Source organism: Rhizoctonia solani, chromosome 8 (genome assembly GCF_016906535.1).
Source record: "Rhizoctonia solani chromosome 8, complete sequence".
NCBI classification, from domain to species: domain Eukaryota; kingdom Fungi; phylum Basidiomycota; class Agaricomycetes; order Cantharellales; family Ceratobasidiaceae; genus Rhizoctonia; species Rhizoctonia solani.
In genome coordinates, this window is record NC_057377.1 from 2077733 (window position 1) to 2094622 (window position 16890).

The window sequence follows — 16890 nt, forward strand, 5'->3', positions numbered from 1 at the left end:
TAATATTTGTATAGGCACTGGCACCGGTCATGCAACTACCTCAAAAAGCATACATGGTATCTGCTTTTAGTCCTTCTGGCTATGGCATCTCCGGTAGTCGAGGGTTAAGTCTTAAAGCGAAGAGAAGCGGAAATAGCCTATATTAATACTTTACGCAGTAAAACTGGGTGGGATGTATGGCTATCACTGTACAAGGTTATAATGCTGAAAATCAGTGCGTGTGTTTAAGTGAGAATTGAGCTGAAATCAAGATCAATACATACTGATTTTAGGTATCAATTCTTCCATAGTCTGATTCATGCTGAGGGAGGCATACTAACATTGTAATTTTCAGACCATATCCCACTGAAAAAAGACATCTTTTACTGACGTACTGATTTTCAGGATCTTATCACACCACAGTGCATAGCAGACCATGTGCACGTGGGTCGCCAGCCGTGAACTGGAGAAACCACTTTTTTACATTAAATTTTTGTAAACTTGTCGTAACTAAGAGGGAATTTGCCGGACTCGCTCTCGCGTTTGTTATCGAGGGCAGCATCTCTAAGCTGGATAGACAAATTGGGAATCTTTGAGTTTATATTAAGTAGTTTCAAATTCCTTAGAAGGCAAGCCAGAGTAACGAGACAAGCAGTAGTTTCAATTATTAGGTGTATAGAACATACAATTGCAACACCGTTTCCGAATCCATTACAACAAGACTTACAAAAGTGTAGTTTACGACTTGGGGGTATTTCTGGGATTTCGCTCAATTCTGAGGTGCTTTGGAATCCCCGCCAGATCCACCGGCAGGAGGGCTCGTACTCCTTCCCAAACTCGTGCCTTCTCCGTCAATCGCTGAATAAATTGGGGGAGCTCCCGGAGATGCAGGAACAGGAGAATTACCCCGTGAGATGTCCTCGCTCCCACCCAGCCCCTTTTTCCTTACTGATAATGGACTGACGGGGGGCGGCAGACTAGACCCAGGATCAAGTGTATCAGAACGAGAAACGTTACGCCTGAAAGCCCCTGCTGAGATCATACGGCCAGAGCCACCAGGAGAAGTAGGGGATGTAACAGGAGACACATTGCTGAGCGTAGGAAGTGTAGGTGGACGAGGGAGCGGCGAAGAGAAAGGATTAGGGTATTCGGATGGAGTACCATAGTTCGATTCTTGTGTTTGAATATGCGGGGGCGAAGGTGTACGTGGTGGTAGTGCATCAGTCGGAGCGGATATCACCCCAAGGCTAGGCTTATTGGAAGGGCTCTGAGGCTGAGGTGGTGGTGGCGGAGGGCTAGCAGCCGAGTTGCGGTTGGAAGAACCGTACATGGCGAAAATGTCCTCGTGACTTTCTTCCCTCACTAATGGGTTGGATGCTTCATGTTGATCAAGTCTCGGAGCGGGAGCGGGCGAAGGGTCTCGAACCGGTGGAGGTGAGGGAGATAAGTCGCGCACTGGGATCAAATATTTGTCATATGACACATAGTAGTAATCATGCAAGACTTACAGCTGTCGGCATACGGGATGGGTTGTGGCTGGTTGGCTGCTGGCGGCGCTGGCGGCGTTGCTGGTGCCGCTGGTGCCGGTACTGGGGATGCGGGCATCGCGAGTACTGGTGGCGGTGATGGCGCCTGGATTGTATGAGACACAGGAGGGGGAGATGTTGAAGGCACAGGAGGCGCAGGAGGCGCTGGTGGGTGGAAGACTGGCGGAGGAGATATATCCCTTTCATGAGTGAAACCTGCCACCTGTCCTTCGGCATCTGGTAGGGGATGAACTGGCAACGGTCGAGAATATGCAGGGGCAGAAGGGGTAGTTGCCCATGGTGATCCATGCGGAGGCATAAGTGGCGAATGCGATTGAGTAGGGTCGGGAAGAGCATTGGAAAAGTACGACTCGGATAATTGGCGGGGCTGGTATGCGCCGGGAGGGGGGCCAGGTGGTGGGGCGTAGGTTCCGACCGGAGCGGTGGGTTGATGAGATGATTGGGGAGGTTCGTGTGGAGGTGGAGTAGGCGCGTGTTGTGGGCTGAAAGTAGGATCATGAGAAAGAGCGTCAGCAATGCTAGACGAGAAGGTGTCATCTCTTCCATGGTCCCCAAGAGTAATTGGGGGAAGTCCACTTCCAAATCCACTAGTACGTGCGGGAAGAGTATGAAATTCCCCAGCACCGGTATTTCCGACACGAGATCCATCCTCCCCAATACGCAGCGAACCAGTGGAGAACCCACTACCACCGGGACCGGAGTATTGACTTTCACCGAATTCGTTGAAGTTGTTAGGACCCCGAGGCATCGTACTCCCGGTAACACCGTTAACATGATCAGTCCCGGGTGTAGCCGGCCCAGAATTATTATAATGATTGAACGGCTGGAACGTCGTCGTAGCTGGAGTCGGTTCGGGTAATACGGGAGGATTGATTCGTACTTCGCCAATGCAGCGCATTGCCTCTGAAGATAGCTCCGCCGTTTTTTCCCGACTGGTGTATAATGGCCTGGGCTGACCAGGTGGCGTCGTATAGAGGGGGATTTGCTAGAAACGTGGTCAGAAATAGACCAACCGAGCTACGCTATTGTTTACCTCAATCATCAACTTCCCGAGGTCGCCGATAATCTATTATGCGGATTAGGGTTGTTGTGCGAATAGAAAAGCAATACTCTTACAGTTGTCTTTTCGGCCAATTCAACCATTCCTGCAAACTTGAGTCCCAAGAATTCTCTTGTTGCACGGCGCTTGTAATCACCGATTGCGGCCTACCACAGAGTTAATAATCGAACAACATACGCGAGTAGGCTGAACTACCTCTTCGTTCACAATGTCAATTTCCAATCGCCTTCCTTCTTCCTTTAGTTCGTTCAAAAGTTCGACCTGGGCCATGCGACTTTTGTGCTAAACAAGTGGCTATAAGTGATATACCACCAGCTAATTGAGTCGGGAAGCCTACCTCGGGGCTCATTTTGGCTAACTTCTTGTCTGCACCATCAGCTTTGTTGTCCACATTGCGCTTCCTCCTCTTCTTCTCATCTAGATCTTCTTCTCGAGACCTAATCGACTTCATTTGAGTTCGGATTTGTTCTTCATACGAGGCATATTGGGTTAGGGCGGCCGAGAATTGGGCGAGCAGATTGGTCGAGTGGGAAAGAACATCCTATGTAATTTGAATCAGTAGAGCTTGGAGTACAAACGGGCTGTTCTGACTTACGCCAAGGTCGTCGCCCTCGCCGAGACCCCAAGTCTTCAATGTTTCGGCGCTCTTGCCAATCTCCCCAGCGAGTCGTTGAACACTGAGTGTTCGCGTTAGGACCTTCAGTTTTGTTAGAGTGGGACTGCCGTATGCTCACCCTACTAATACCCCCTTTTCTGCGGTGATAAGGTCCTGTAGCGTTCGTAAATCAGGGTTACCGAGTGCTGTGATCGTCGAGGCATGGGCGATCTTTGCGCCCACGGAGCCGAGCATACCGCCCGACGGACGCGACTTGAACATCTTGCGAAGGGGTGATGAAGGCGTATTGAAAAGTGGCAAGGGGTCAGCTTGAGCACTATTTATACAGTCCAGTTGCAATGATTCGCAGTCGTGTGAAGCACCGGCGCGTCGTGTACAGCCTCGTCTGCATTGCAATCCAAACAGCCTATATCAGCTCGGGCCCCGAAAATCCGACCAGTCTACGCCAAGTACTACTCACCGTGGTCGGGTTCAGCAGTTGGAGTCGACTGCGGGAGATCTGATTTCACTTCAATGCCAAATGCGGTGCTCGCGCGTCACCCTGTATGTCGTCAGGGCGCTTACGAGACGTGCCGTACCTTATGTAATCATGGCCCGCACTCCGTCACCCCGGACAACCTTTGGCATCTGGTCAGAGGTTATGACTGAAATTAAAATAGGTGATGGGATCGTTTCCGAATTATAAAGTCATATAGCATTGACCGCATACATATTAACGTAATGGCATGCATAAAGATCGTAATCTTCCCTGTAGCTTCCATCCCTCCCCGGAGAACGCGCTCTTGAGGACTGACGTTCACTTGGAGGGGTTGGGCGACCTCATCATTAGCTGTATTCTAGGAAAAATTGCTGACAATGGTGACGTGGTCGGGCTAGAGTCTACTGAGCTACGGTTTGGTACTTGATTTTGAAGGTTCGTATAAACAGACATGTTGCTCCCGAGCTGGGGTTTCGCCCGAGAAACTTCCGTCACTTTTCTTGGCCAAAAGGATAGTCTCGACCTTGAGCTTTCTTGAGATATTGAGCCCAAATTATTTCTTTCGGAAACGAGACGTGCGTTTATAGCTGCACCCCCAGCCCGTGCTAGTACAAGTTTTATATCCTCATCGATTATCGCCCATCTCCTATTCCTCTCCTGAGTAACAGAGGATAAGGATGACAATGAAGAATCAAATTCAATAGGTGTTGGTGACCCATAATTGTTGGTCTCAGAGCCACCTTCGTCATCTTGCCGGCTCGCCAGGTAACCAAGTCTCGGTTGCGTTGCCTCACGGATAGCTTCGTGCCAAATTTCAGCAGTCCGATCCTTTCCCTTATAAGCGAGCGTAGCAGAGACCGCCTCTTCCGATGGTAACTCCTACCGGGATCAGAAATTAGTATCACTTCATTTATACAGTAGTTGATCAGCAGGATCACATGGCTGAAAGGCCTGTGCTAATAAGGAAGGTGCAACACATACCCCAGTTAACATGTTTCCGTAATAGGCCAGCACCTAATATCGAACAATTTACATGAATCCAAATGCGCCCTTATGGAGGGACTTACGTTGCATTTCCTAGCTAACTCTTCCATTCCAGCGAACTTCTGCTTCATGAGATCTCGAATTATAGTCGGGGAATCGTAACAAATTTTGGCTGGGTCCTGAGACACAATTGTCTTAACAGACACGCATAAAAGCGAAGTGAATTTGGTACCTACAGCTTTCAATAGGATATCTGGGCTTGACCCTGGTGGCGATGGGGCATATAATTTGTATTGGGATGCATGCTCTGGAGTATTCGTAACATCCTAGAGACGGGAGACTTGATCAGCAGGCACCACCCAGACTCAGAGTAGCGCTGGCCTAGTCCGGCAGTACATGCACAGCAAAACCCATTGATTTCTTCTGTTGTCTTACCCTAATTGCCTGAAGTCGATTTCTGATTATTTCCCCGTGGGTGCTGAATTGGACGAGAGCCAAGGAGAATTTTATAAGTACATTCGCGGAGTGAAACATAACATCCTAAGTTTATGAAATTGTTAGTCCTCACGGTACGGTGCCTGGGGTTTTGGTTGACTCACCGACACTGCTTCATTTGAACTAGCGCGCCCCCATTTCTGCAGAATGAGTGCATTCTTGTTCACGTCTTTTCCTAATCGTCTAATGCTAATACTTCATGAGCATTCGGACTCAATCCTAACGGGACAACTACGGGTGTATACCTGGTCCAAATGTCCATCTCGCTGGCAAACAATTCGTCCAGCGTGCAAAGCTCAGGCGCGATGGGTGCCTCTGGTAGGGGATGTGCGTTCATTGAAGCGTTGTATCTACTTGATGAACTTTCGAACGTCGGTTAACGAGCAACTAGTGAAAAGGTGGTCGTTGGTGCAAGTCGAGCACTGCTAGCGGATTAATAGTACGCAGCTCCCCTGGTCCACGTGAACCGCGGTGCTGTGCCTATGTCGAATCACGTCATATTAGCGCCCCCGGACTAGGACATACTTGTTCAGGGGACAGCTGTCGGTTGACAGCTCTGACATCTGAGCTCCCAGTATGGATAGTAGTAGGCACGATGTCCTGGCGGATGTGAGCTTGCGATGAGCACACGAAGAAGGCAGCGTGGCCTCGAAAAGGTAATAATTTGATTTTCATATTAATACCTGTGTATGCGCTCAAAAACTATACTAATCTACTTCATTTTCAGAGCAAATACAAACTACCAAAGCTGCCAGTTGTTTGAACAAAATGCCGGAAAATCCGTATGGGTCATACTTCTAATCTTGACGGTACCGTTCTGTAGCCATGATCTACATGAAAATAACACTCGAGTCGAAACATAATCATAGTTGTGCTCGGAATCGACATAACCTGTTACGTTGAATGCTTCAGACGCAAGGACTCTCAGAGCACCCCCTAATATTACCTCCTCAAGAGGATGGCTCGAGAGCATTTGGACAAACGAGTCTTGCCATTCGTGAATATTATGAATTGATTCAGAATTCAAATAAATCTGGGAGAATTGAGGGAACCCAGTCGCAAGGTCTGCAGGATCCGGATGCTGGGTTAGTGTGGAGCACAACGCAAGGCTCAAGGAAGTTGTATGTATTTGGACTCTTGTCAGACTGGGCAAGCGGTGAAGCAGCTCATGTAGAGCTCGCGATTCAATATCATTTCCCTCGGTACGAATTACTAGAGTAGAGTGCCCATGAGGTTGTATTGCTTGTTCGAGTATATTGCATTGGTTCTGTTTGTCGGAATCAATATTAATCCCAAGCTGGCTTAGCAAAATACTTGAGAATAACAAGACGGTTTGATAAGAGCCTGGTTTTATACAGCAGAGCACTGTGTGTGTGGCTTCATAAGACATGTCCTCGATATTGAGTGTTCGCAAATTTGGGAGCAATATTGAGATGTCCGGAATTGGTGTGTGCGAGTTGACGTCATTCACTTCGATTTTGATAAAGTCAAGCCGTTCCAACCGAGATGCGGTACTCAGTGGCTTCAATGTCTCCATCAAAGCGATACTATTATCGAACATGATATCCTGGAGTCGCAATTCTCGAAGAATACCGAGTGAAGCGTTCGGAGCGCGAAAAATGACATTTTTAAGTCGAAGCACTTTGACGGATCCCAGGCTGAGCTCGAATAGCGGTAGCTGTGAGTCCATGTTGTGCCCAAATAATACGTACGAGTCTGGACGCTCCGACATGAAGACTGCAGATGGTTCAAAGCAAAGGGAAAGTTCGGTAATGGCGTCTATGCCAGCGATCTCTATAATCGGATTGAGAATCTCTTCTAGATTGAAATAGCCCGATGTCCGTAGATTAACGTAATGAATGCGAGGTTTAATCCTGAAGAGCTGTTCCAAAACAGGGGATCCCGCTGGACGAAAGAGTCCTAGATCTGCAGCGAGTCGCATATTAGAGCACTCGGCACGTTCAATAGCCAGAGCAGCCGAACGCATGGTAATGAACGTTCGATGACGACCGCGGTAGCAAATAATGGGTATGAGGTTCCAGAGAGATGTTTGGGCTAGAACAGCTGCCCTCCAGCCCCTACAAACTCCGGCTATATTATAAAGGCAGAGACGTGTCTCTTCGATTGCTCGTCGCATAGACAAACCGGCGCTAGAGCCGGTAATGGCCAGCTCGAATATTTTTCCAATTATTTCTATAGGCATTCTGTTGATAAAGTTGGTAGCTTGGTCGCTTCCATGATCTGGTGATATGAAAGAAGGACCCAGGGGATCATTCATACTCTGACATTGGACTTTGTCGTAGCCACTGACGAGAGTAAAGGAGTTATGGTTCAATGGGGGCTCGGGGATAGATATCCTTGTGGGAAAATAGGATTGAAGAGGGGCTAAGATCCCGCTTTTGACCCAGGGATAAATACTCGCACAGTACTGGAGTGTATCGGATACATAAGCTGCATCCTTTGGCTGCAGGTGAATGTCAACGGTGTACGTAGCTGATGGGCGCAAGAGTCAACGTACGGTGGTCATGGCTGAGTGAGTAATGTGCTATGATGGGTTGAACAAGCCCGCGAATATATACCCCATGCCCTACACATGTCTGGGAGGCTGAAAGATACCTTTCTGAGATCTGGACATCCTAGCTGCGTTGCTGATCAGTGGAATCAATTGGTGCCTTACTCTGTGTCTTCAGCCTCGGGCCGTCTACCAGCGCTCATATCGGAAGATAACATGAACGCTCCTGAATTTTCTATAAAAACAGACTGGGAGTAGCATTCTCCACATGTACAACAATGGCTTGTGTAAATATTACAAATAAGATAATCGCAATATGATGAGGTAAATAATGGTGAACTACGAATGTGAGGAGACTGGCAATGCTATCAGAATGTGCACGTGTGCTGGATGCCAAGTTAAGTTATGTATACATGAGGTTGCAGCATATAAGAACCAAAAGTGGGTCAAAAAGGTATTCAAAAACATGCATACTGAGTCCCAAATTTCATAGTAGTCATACCAAGTTAAATTATCGAGCTATTTTGTTCCCAAATTCACCATAGCCAACAGCATATCTGCCTAGCGATGGCCAGGGGGTCATAGTTGTTAGGGTTTAAAGGCCCCTTAAGGTATCGTCAACTAATTGCTAAACTATTGCATTTAATCCATACTTACTGATCCAAGTATCCTTTGATATCCTTCCATATTCTGTTAATTGTCTCTTTGACCTCTCGCTCAGCTGCGAACTGGGTTTTGCGCGTCATCCATGACCGCAGCCAGCAAGTGGCTGGTCGATTATGCTCTTGGATCATGTTCGATAAATAGCTTTGCAACTGACCCGTGTCTGACTTGGTTAATTTGTATTGTCGGCTGGTACTACGCGTACGGCTGCCCTGAGCAGCTAGCACGCTCTTTGAACATGGCACTCGAATATTCACGCTTACTACCTCAGCTGAGTCAATTGAGAGATTGTCGAGAGGTGGTCGTGTCTCTGTTGATGGCTTTCCATCCCTTTCAAATTTCTAGATGCATAATATGGGCCCATTCGAAGAATTGGAGCGGAGCAGGTGAGTCTTTTGATTAATTGACGTTATTACGCGGTATCTTTATGGCTTACCCAAATATATTCCTCATACCATGCCCCTTTCTCACACAAGACACAGAGCATCAGGGTACGTGCGTAGAAACAGGAATCAAACTGGGGCGTGTGGGGCGCATGCTTAGAGATAACTTGCCATATCTTGAAGACGCGACTGATAGGAAGAAACTGGTGAAAAACAAGCTCAAACAGGCACTCGGATGAATCAGTGCTATTCTGCTCGGGGCTGTAGGGTTTTAAGATATCCGTTCCGACACTGCTGTGTTCCTGAGAGTTCTTGGAAAATGCCGAGCGAGATACAGGCTGAGCTTCGATTTGGAACCGTTGTGATTGCACACGTCCCTCAATCATGACATCAAGCTCAAGTACAATATACTCATGCAGAGCCGAGCCAGAACGTATTTGTCGTAGTTGCATGGTCCTTACTTCCGGATCTCCGGTCGAGATTGCCTGTTTGATCGAATCCGGGTTTACGTCATGGGACTTCTCCTTGCAACGTGGGGGATTGCCTTGTTTGGAATCATTGCAGGGAGACAGCTGCCTTCCACCGAACAGCGATTTGTGCAATGGGGCATTCTGCATAATGATGGGGATTGCGCTGAGTATACTGACCCCCAGAACCTTTCTCCTAATATATGCTGCGTTGGATATATCAAGTCAAACGATTGATGTACTCAAAGAACCCATGCACGTACGTGTGATCGGCAGAAATGATTTCCTCCCCAGACCGTCTCGTTGGCCGATGGATTGGCGCACGCCATCGGGCACCAGAAGCCACGAGATATGACAAGTGCTCTGTTTCTCTATTTGCCTCATGATAACCTGGGTGACCTTGCCAATTCAATTTTCGCAGTCTTTGACCAGCGTCCGCAGGCTGGTGGGAACTGGGGACGAGTGTACGAGGTGGTGGGAAGAGGTACATATCCGCGTATGCGGGCACGTGCTATATGCATGCGGTATACATGTGGCCAGGGGCACAGACCCCCGGTGCCTTGCCTACTCGAGCACTTATCTTGCCCACCAATGGATCAACCATCCATGGGCAATATACCTAGTGGGATATTTGGAGACGATGCTCAGACAAACATCTTCATTAGCGCTTTGATTAAACTTGTTACAATGAAGTAGTCTGGGTGAGGGCCAGTCCGGCGCCCTTCATGAATTCAATTAACTGGGACCCAAACCTTGGGGCCCAGACGTCTCAACAAGACCGGCGCTTGTGTTTGGACTTTCAAAACTTGGCGGCGTTCAACGGTACCGGAATGGTCTGATTAAGACGATTACGAGTCGCCTGGTTAAAGATAACGACCGGGAGCTTATGTGAAGTTTCTCAAATGTGAAGATATGGAAAGCGTCGATGTTTATGTGAGTCGCGCACAACGGAGCGACAGAATAGATTGATCATGTCGAGGTCGTGCAAAGGGCCACGGTATATACACAAGAGAAAATGCTCGAGTTGTACACTGGGCCAGAGTAATTGCATTGAAAGGCACACGATCGGACGCATACATGACTGGTGCGCTCATACTGATTCGTATATGCTCGTACATTTCATATAATTTTGTTTACACATATAAATAAATGCGCCCAGGGGTAGGCGATGCAGAATTCACAGCGCTTGGGCAGCCTTCTGAATACGTTGGTGGGTATGCCAGACGAGGAATGTACCATTGATGAGCCATCAGGATGGATGATTAGTGGCAAGGTGTGATGTGACAAAACAGATTGTTAACGAGAGCTTATCATCAAGGAGGCTTGTATCTGAAACGTAGTGCATTAACATAACCCGGTAGTGTACATGTAGAAATGGTAGGACAAGATGCACAGAACCGACTCGAGTGATAGACTGAGCAAACCGGAAAGTGGAATTCGTTCATAGATGCGACGCGTAGGAACCAGGTTCTGGAAGCGGCTAGGCCGAGACCAATGGGAGAGCTGCGGAGGTTCGCACTCCGCAAATGGCCATAAAGGGAAATACAAGACACAGTATCGAATAGGCGCAAAATGTGCAGCATGCAGCGTCCTGGAATAGCAGAGAGGCGAGGGCGGCAGTGGATAGACAGGTCATAAAGGTAGTGGCGCGAAAGCGAAGCGAGGTGCGGACGCACGAGATCCGTGGGAGCGATAAAGAGCAGGCGGGAGAAACTCAGTTGCCCAGCCTCCAGCGGCGGTGCAAGGGTAAAAGAGGAGGGGAAAGAAGAGGAGAGCAAGAGGAAGATCCCCCCTCTGAGAGCGAATGAACACCGATCTAGCACTAGCCGATAGTGGACGGGAGACGTCCGGCTCATCCCGGAGCACGAGTTCCGAGACGGACGAGTGGGAGCCGGTGGTGGAAGGAGCAGAGACAGGACACGCGACGACCAACTGGGACAAGTCACCGCGAATCAACAGCCCCTGGACGCTCAGTCCTCGCGTTGTGGTGAGTAGAGAGAGTGTGCCTGAAAAGTGGGAGGCGGGACGGAAGCAGATGCTGACATAAGGATTAGTACCACAACCTACGAGCAGGCCGTTCGTTTTCGAATCTGCTGCTACACCCCGACTCTGAGATGATTACGACGAGTACTGCGCCGCTCCAGGATGCCCGATCGCCGTCGTCGACGCGACAGGCCATACTGGGATTTATGGGCCGACGGGCACGATCTGCGACGACGGGCACTCCTCCAGCGGTGAACCCCACCAGTCCGTCCCCGCCCCTTGCTTCGCCCAATCTTCCCACCGACGCAGCACTTGGCCTGTCTCCAAACCAAAACCAGAGCACAAGCCATCTCCACCTCCACCTGCCCTCTCTGCACCGCCACTCGCCTGCGACAGACGATGCTCCCAGCACTGCTGCACGCCTTGGCGGCATCTTGCGACGACGACGCAGCAACGGCGGTGATCTCTCTCCTCTCGAAACCCCTGCTCCCACCACTCCTGCTGCTGCTGCCCAACCGGCGATCTCTTCCTCTCGCACCCACACCGACTCTGCCAGCAACACCCCACGCGAGGCCACGGCTGGTAAGCTCCCATGAACGGATGTATTTCATGACTTTTGCTTAATTACACACTAGCTGGCACCGGTCCTTCCCACCGCCTGCGATTGGTCCCCCACCTTGATCCCCAGGCACGCACCCTCCACTTTGAACCCATCGTGCGCGAGGTCAAGGCAGGCGGTCCCGTCCTCCGCATTGGCCGTTTCACAGAGCGAGTCGTAACTGGTAATTCTCATTTTCATTATGCCGATCGCGTGTTCATCCCTCGTGGCAGCGTCTAGGCAACCCGACTCGACCAAGATCGCCTTCAAATCTAAAGTTGTGTCTCGTGCCCATGCCGAGATTTGGTGTGCTCCGAGTGGAAAGGTACATACTTGCATTCTTCCCCATGTACCGAATCCTTATTTTACCTAGTTTATGATCCGCGACACTCGTTCCTCATCGGGCACATTCCTCAATCACACCCGTCTCTCTGCGCCCAACATCGAGTCCCGCCCTACTGAGCTCCATGATGGTGACATTGTCCAGCTCGGCGTTGATTACCAGGGAGGCGCTGAGGAAATCTATCGATGCGTCAAAATCCGCGTCGAAGTCGGTCGCGAATGGCAGCGCGAGGCCAATGAATTCAAGTCGGTTCATTTCGTTATTTTCTCATTCCTGAGCTCATTCTACGTCACCTCCACTTTTTTTCATCTGCTTGTGTACTTTTCGACATGACGTCACCTTTTCAATAGCACCGGCGCACTCAAGCAGCTCCAAACGCTCCAGGGTCGGGGAACAGACAGCGGCAAGGAAAAGGCCAAGGACAAGCCCCGCACCAGCACCCCAAGCGTCATCGCCGGTCCGAGCAACTCGCGAAAGACGAGCGTGGCTGATTGCTGCATCTGTAAGTACCACTCTTCTCGACGGATCCGGCTCGCGAACTTGATACCCGAGCGCGAAGCACTTGGCGCGCTGTCTCAGTCCCGTTCACCACGGACTTGACCTCGATCTCGTTTGTTGATTCTATTCATTTCGCAGGTCTGTTCCCGGTCGGCATCCTGCAGAGCTTGTTCATTGCCCCCTGCTCCCATTGCTTCCACTACAAGTGCATTCGGCCTTTGCTCATAAAGTACGTCCTTAATTTGCGTTCGGTTCCGGTTACTAAAGTCCGATTCCCACCTCTGCCATTTTTGTTCTCACGTCCAGGCACCACCCCGGCTTCTCTTGCCCACTCTGCAGAACATTTGCCGACCTCGAAGAAGACGTCGAGCAAGAATACGCCCCGAGTGTCCACGCCCCGAGTGTCCACGCCCCGAGTGTCCACGCCCCGAGTGTTCGAGCCCCCAGCATCTATGCTGCGTCTGTACATGAAGCCGAGGCTGTCGTCGGCTTGATCGAAGCGGCAGTTGCGGCTAATGCCCCAAGGGAATGTGTCGATGTGTGTGTCGGCACGAGCCCTGAGCATGGAACCAAAGACTTACCACCTGTGCCCGGCGACGAGGCTTCGGGATCCATGACCAGGCAATCGACGCTGGATACTGGCAGCGATCGACTTCGGCCAGAAAGTACCCACTCGGGCCCGCCACACAACTCGGATGGCGGATCCACCCCTCGTGGGTCGAGCGAAGATCTGAGGGCTGCTCAGCGGGGATTGTTCGACTCGACCTTGGTGTCGGACGAGCCAGAGGACGAACTCGTGCGCGTACCGGGCGGGATCATCGTCCCTCGCTCTCCCGATCGTGAACACGACATTTTCAATTCGTATGTCTTGGTTTTCGCCGGTCGTGCTCGGCAAAAATACTGAGAATTTCCTAGCGCCACCCCCTTGAACAATCAGTTCCTCACTCTGACCGCGCTCAACGGCGTCGGATCGGGCCTTCCTTCTATCCCTTCCGTGGGGGACATCCCTGCCCTCCGCCACACCTCGGAATACGAATCCAGCGTCGACTTGGCCACACCTTACCGAGCCCAAGACACCGAGTCGGCCAAGCACATTCTCGTCGACGATGAAGAGGATGACAATGACAAAGAGGATGACGACGCGCTCGTGATCGACAGCATGAAGCGGATGAGCGTCGCGACCGAGACCGAGGCGGGTCCCAGCTCGCAGGTCAAGAAGATCTAGTCTCCGGAGCGGTGCTCTCTTATACGGCCTGCGACTCGCGGGCGCGCGGAGGATGATTCACCCTGCGGTTATTTACGGCCGTGGGGTAAAACTGCATCTGTGAATTCGGGCCGCCGATCCGATATCTGATATGACTCGTGCGTGCTTTTATCTTTTTGTGTGTTGTTTCTTGATTTTGTTGTCGTATGTGGAATGGACGTTTGCTGTTGGGTTGGTATATACTTGAACTGTAATTGGTACGGATTTAACGAAGTTGTTATGATTTACGTGAACTTGTGACGTAGTTGAGCATGCAGATGGTGCTTCGTGCGTGATGGATGCCATCAGCACGAGGCTGACTATTCTGGAGACGTGGATATTTTTAGCCCAATACTACGAATCCTGATCAAATCGGATCGTGAATGCGCATATATACGTATTCTGTGAGCTGCAACATTGAACTCTCGGTGAATTTTCTCTTTTATCGTGTGTGTATGAGTCCATGCCACCTTTCAGGGCGGATCGAATTATAGCCGAGTTTACGCTTTCCGGTCGCGGGGCACACGAATCAAAGCGGGTAAGTATAGGTGCTGTCCGTCTTGCATATGGCCCTTGTTGCGCTGGTTCATTTCTTTCCTAGAGTTGGGCTCATATCACTTATTGTTTGTGGCGGAGAGCGAGATATGTACGACCCGCAATTTCGAGCGTTTGTTCAAAATTTGGTGTTGCTCGGAGTGCTGGATTAGAACTAAGCAATTGAGTATTTATCCAGAGGGACTGGCACTGGCAGTCTCCTGAACATCGATAATTTACTCCCTTGCCTTCTACCAGCTGCGTCGTTCTATGGGTGGCTTGGTATTTGAATTGGAGTCTATGGACTCCTTCTGGTGGACTGAGCATCTCTTGACAGGATGGCTTCGAACAGATCTGGATCATTCATCCGGGTCCGCTGTGTTTAGGAAACAAAGCTACGATGAAAATACGCGCCCATATATCATACCATGATTGTAATATATTAAAAGTCATGCTTAATAATCAAACTGAGGGACATCGGCGGGACTGAACAACGCCAACGGCGAGGAACTCAATATACAAAGTGCTAAAATCGTTTATCGGGGGCTTGTCAGGTATCCTCAGTCCCCATCAATAGTCATCAATGGTATGCGGACTGTTCAATGTGATGCGAGTTGGGTTTCTCTGGGTAATAGTCCCAGGAACTCTTCCGCTAGGCCAGGTTCATCCCGGCTGATAGAGCTTTGTTGGTCCGTTAGCCATTGCCCGACCTTGGACTGGAAGGAAACTACCGCTTGGCCGCGGTAGCAATCGTAGGTATGTTTTTCATCAGTCACAGATTGAAGTTCTTCTGGCGTAGAGGCGGTGCTGGCAGAGTAGGATTCTTGAGCCTCATCGTCTTGTTCATCCTCGTCTTCTCGGTGTACGACAAGCGCAGATTTACTACCGTCTACTAATTTTGCACGCCTGATGCGTTGTTTGGTGCACGAATGATCTTTCTCGCTGGATGAGCCTGAATGAGCTGACTGCGAGGAGCGTGTGGATCGGGGTGGTGGGGCCAAATACGCTGGAGGATCTGGCTTTGTTTGCAACCAGGTCTCATGGATAATGCGACATGCTTGTATACGAGAGCAAAGGTCTGGTTCAGGTGGAATAGTGTCGTATTGACCGCTATTTGTCTTATCTGCATGGTGTTTTGCGTCCTTCTGGCTAACGTTGCAGATAGCATAGTAAGGATGAATATAGGAAGTGATGGTTGGTAGCGACTCGTATGGTGAGTAGTGGATAGTAGGTCGAGCACTGCCTTCACGCGTGAGAGTATCTGGGCATGGAACCAATTGCACAAAGCTGTATTCCCAACCACTTTGTGGAGGATACAACTACTCAGAGTAAATTAACCGAATTGTTGCGGTTGATCACAATACTCCTGACATACCTTGGTGAACGCTTGGCAGTTGGGTCCTGCTAGCAATGTTTTGTTCCAGAGCGGGAATAAGAAATTCGAGGGCGGAAGCAAGACCCATTGGTATTTATCAAAGGATCTATGCATGTCAGGAGTCACTGATCATCGTGAACGGGGACAATAGCCTGATACAAAGTTTGAGCTTGCACCACATCATATTATCAGCCGCATCTACATCGAGTTCCTCCCACTTGATCCCCCAGCAGCATGCAAGTATTTTTCTCTAAGCAAAGATTCGGTCAAAATGTCGCTTTGATTCGTTGAAGAGACTGACATAGTGCTGGCTTGTGCCGCAGCGTAAAATATATGCGCACTCAAGGTTTGACTGTCGGATCACGCAGCAACACCCACCGGGAGACGTATTGGTTACTTTTTCATGGGCAGACAGTGCAATACTAGAAGCCCGAGAATAGCCTGACACTGAGATGGGTGCGCCATATACATAGGTTGGGTCCCTTTCGGAATCACTGTTGGGTAGAGGCACCATAGATGCGTCTGGTGAACTCATTTAGCAGTAGTTGCCAAAGGAGATTGATGTTGGATGTAGGCAGAAGTCACGAGGTCTATTGCCATTGTAGGGACTGGTCGTTAGAGCTATTCCGCACCGTGGAGACTTGGGCGCTTATGGCTCAGTGATCAGCTCTGAACTGGCGTCGGGTATTTACTTGTCGTAATTATAAAGGGGTCAAGGCAAGGCCATTTAACTTGTTTAAAAGCGCTAGTAGTATCTACAAACTCGTGGGCCTGCCCCCAGTTCCGCAAAATTGGCCAAAGACTCTTCTATTAGTGGCACGAGCGCCGAAGCTCCAAGACCGCCCGTCCAATCATTTTGGGGTTCGACTGGCCAGCCCACAAGACACCCCGAACAGCGCTCACCAAGGTCGTGCAACCACTTGATCTTGATATTGACGTGGCTCTTGAAGTACAAGCTAATTTGTCGGCTACCCCTGTTTCTTCTCATTCATTTTTTGTCCATATTCTACGTTCTCACTGGTCTCGGTTGCGGGTGTTTGTATTTTATTAGTCGAAGAACTATCGTGACAGAGCACGTGTGTAAGAGGTTTGCCTCGTTCGCATGTAACTCTCTAAATATGAATTTCTTTTT

General features: G+C 49.8%; 4 protein-coding genes across 4 annotated transcripts; 1 reads left to right on the forward strand and 3 right to left on the reverse strand.

Annotated features, from left to right (window-relative positions):
• Window positions 1-748: 748 nt before the first annotated feature.
• On the reverse strand, window positions 749-7686 carry RhiXN_10084 (sphingolipid long chain base-responsive protein LSP1; the record flags this gene model as incomplete). The annotated part of the gene is made up of 17 exons (XM_043329900.1): window positions 749-1434; window positions 1488-2511; window positions 2560-2592; window positions 2643-2732; window positions 2782-2868; window positions 2924-3127; window positions 3182-3263; window positions 3321-3518; window positions 4132-4559; window positions 4662-4694; window positions 4748-4843; window positions 4901-4990; window positions 5100-5204; window positions 5264-5348; window positions 5405-5474; window positions 5955-7623; window positions 7678-7686. The coding sequence occupies 17 exons, from the start codon at window positions 7684-7686 to the stop codon at window positions 749-751; spliced, it is 4989 nt and encodes a 1662-aa protein (XP_043182734.1).
• A 1060-nt stretch (window positions 7687-8746) lies between these two features.
• Window positions 8747-9334, reverse strand: RhiXN_10085 (F-box-like domain-containing protein; the record flags this gene model as incomplete). Its single annotated transcript, XM_043329901.1, has 1 exon — window positions 8747-9334. One exon carries the CDS (start codon window positions 9332-9334, stop codon window positions 8747-8749), a length of 588 nt encoding a protein of 195 aa, XP_043182735.1.
• A 1654-nt stretch (window positions 9335-10988) lies between these two features.
• On the forward strand, window positions 10989-13831 carry RhiXN_10086 (E3 ubiquitin-protein ligase DMA2; the record flags this gene model as incomplete). Its single annotated transcript, XM_043329902.1, has 9 exons — window positions 10989-11171; window positions 11239-11749; window positions 11803-11949; window positions 11999-12090; window positions 12139-12353; window positions 12459-12610; window positions 12745-12835; window positions 12913-13467; window positions 13522-13831. The coding sequence occupies 9 exons, from the start codon at window positions 10989-10991 to the stop codon at window positions 13829-13831; spliced, it is 2256 nt and encodes a 751-aa protein (XP_043182736.1).
• A 1151-nt stretch (window positions 13832-14982) lies between these two features.
• RhiXN_10087 (DDE superfamily endonuclease) lies at window positions 14983-15872 on the reverse strand (the record flags this gene model as incomplete). Its single annotated transcript, XM_043329903.1, has 2 exons — window positions 14983-15702; window positions 15759-15872. 2 exons carry the CDS (start codon window positions 15870-15872, stop codon window positions 14983-14985), a joined length of 834 nt encoding a protein of 277 aa, XP_043182737.1.
• Window positions 15873-16890: the final 1018 nt, after the last annotated feature.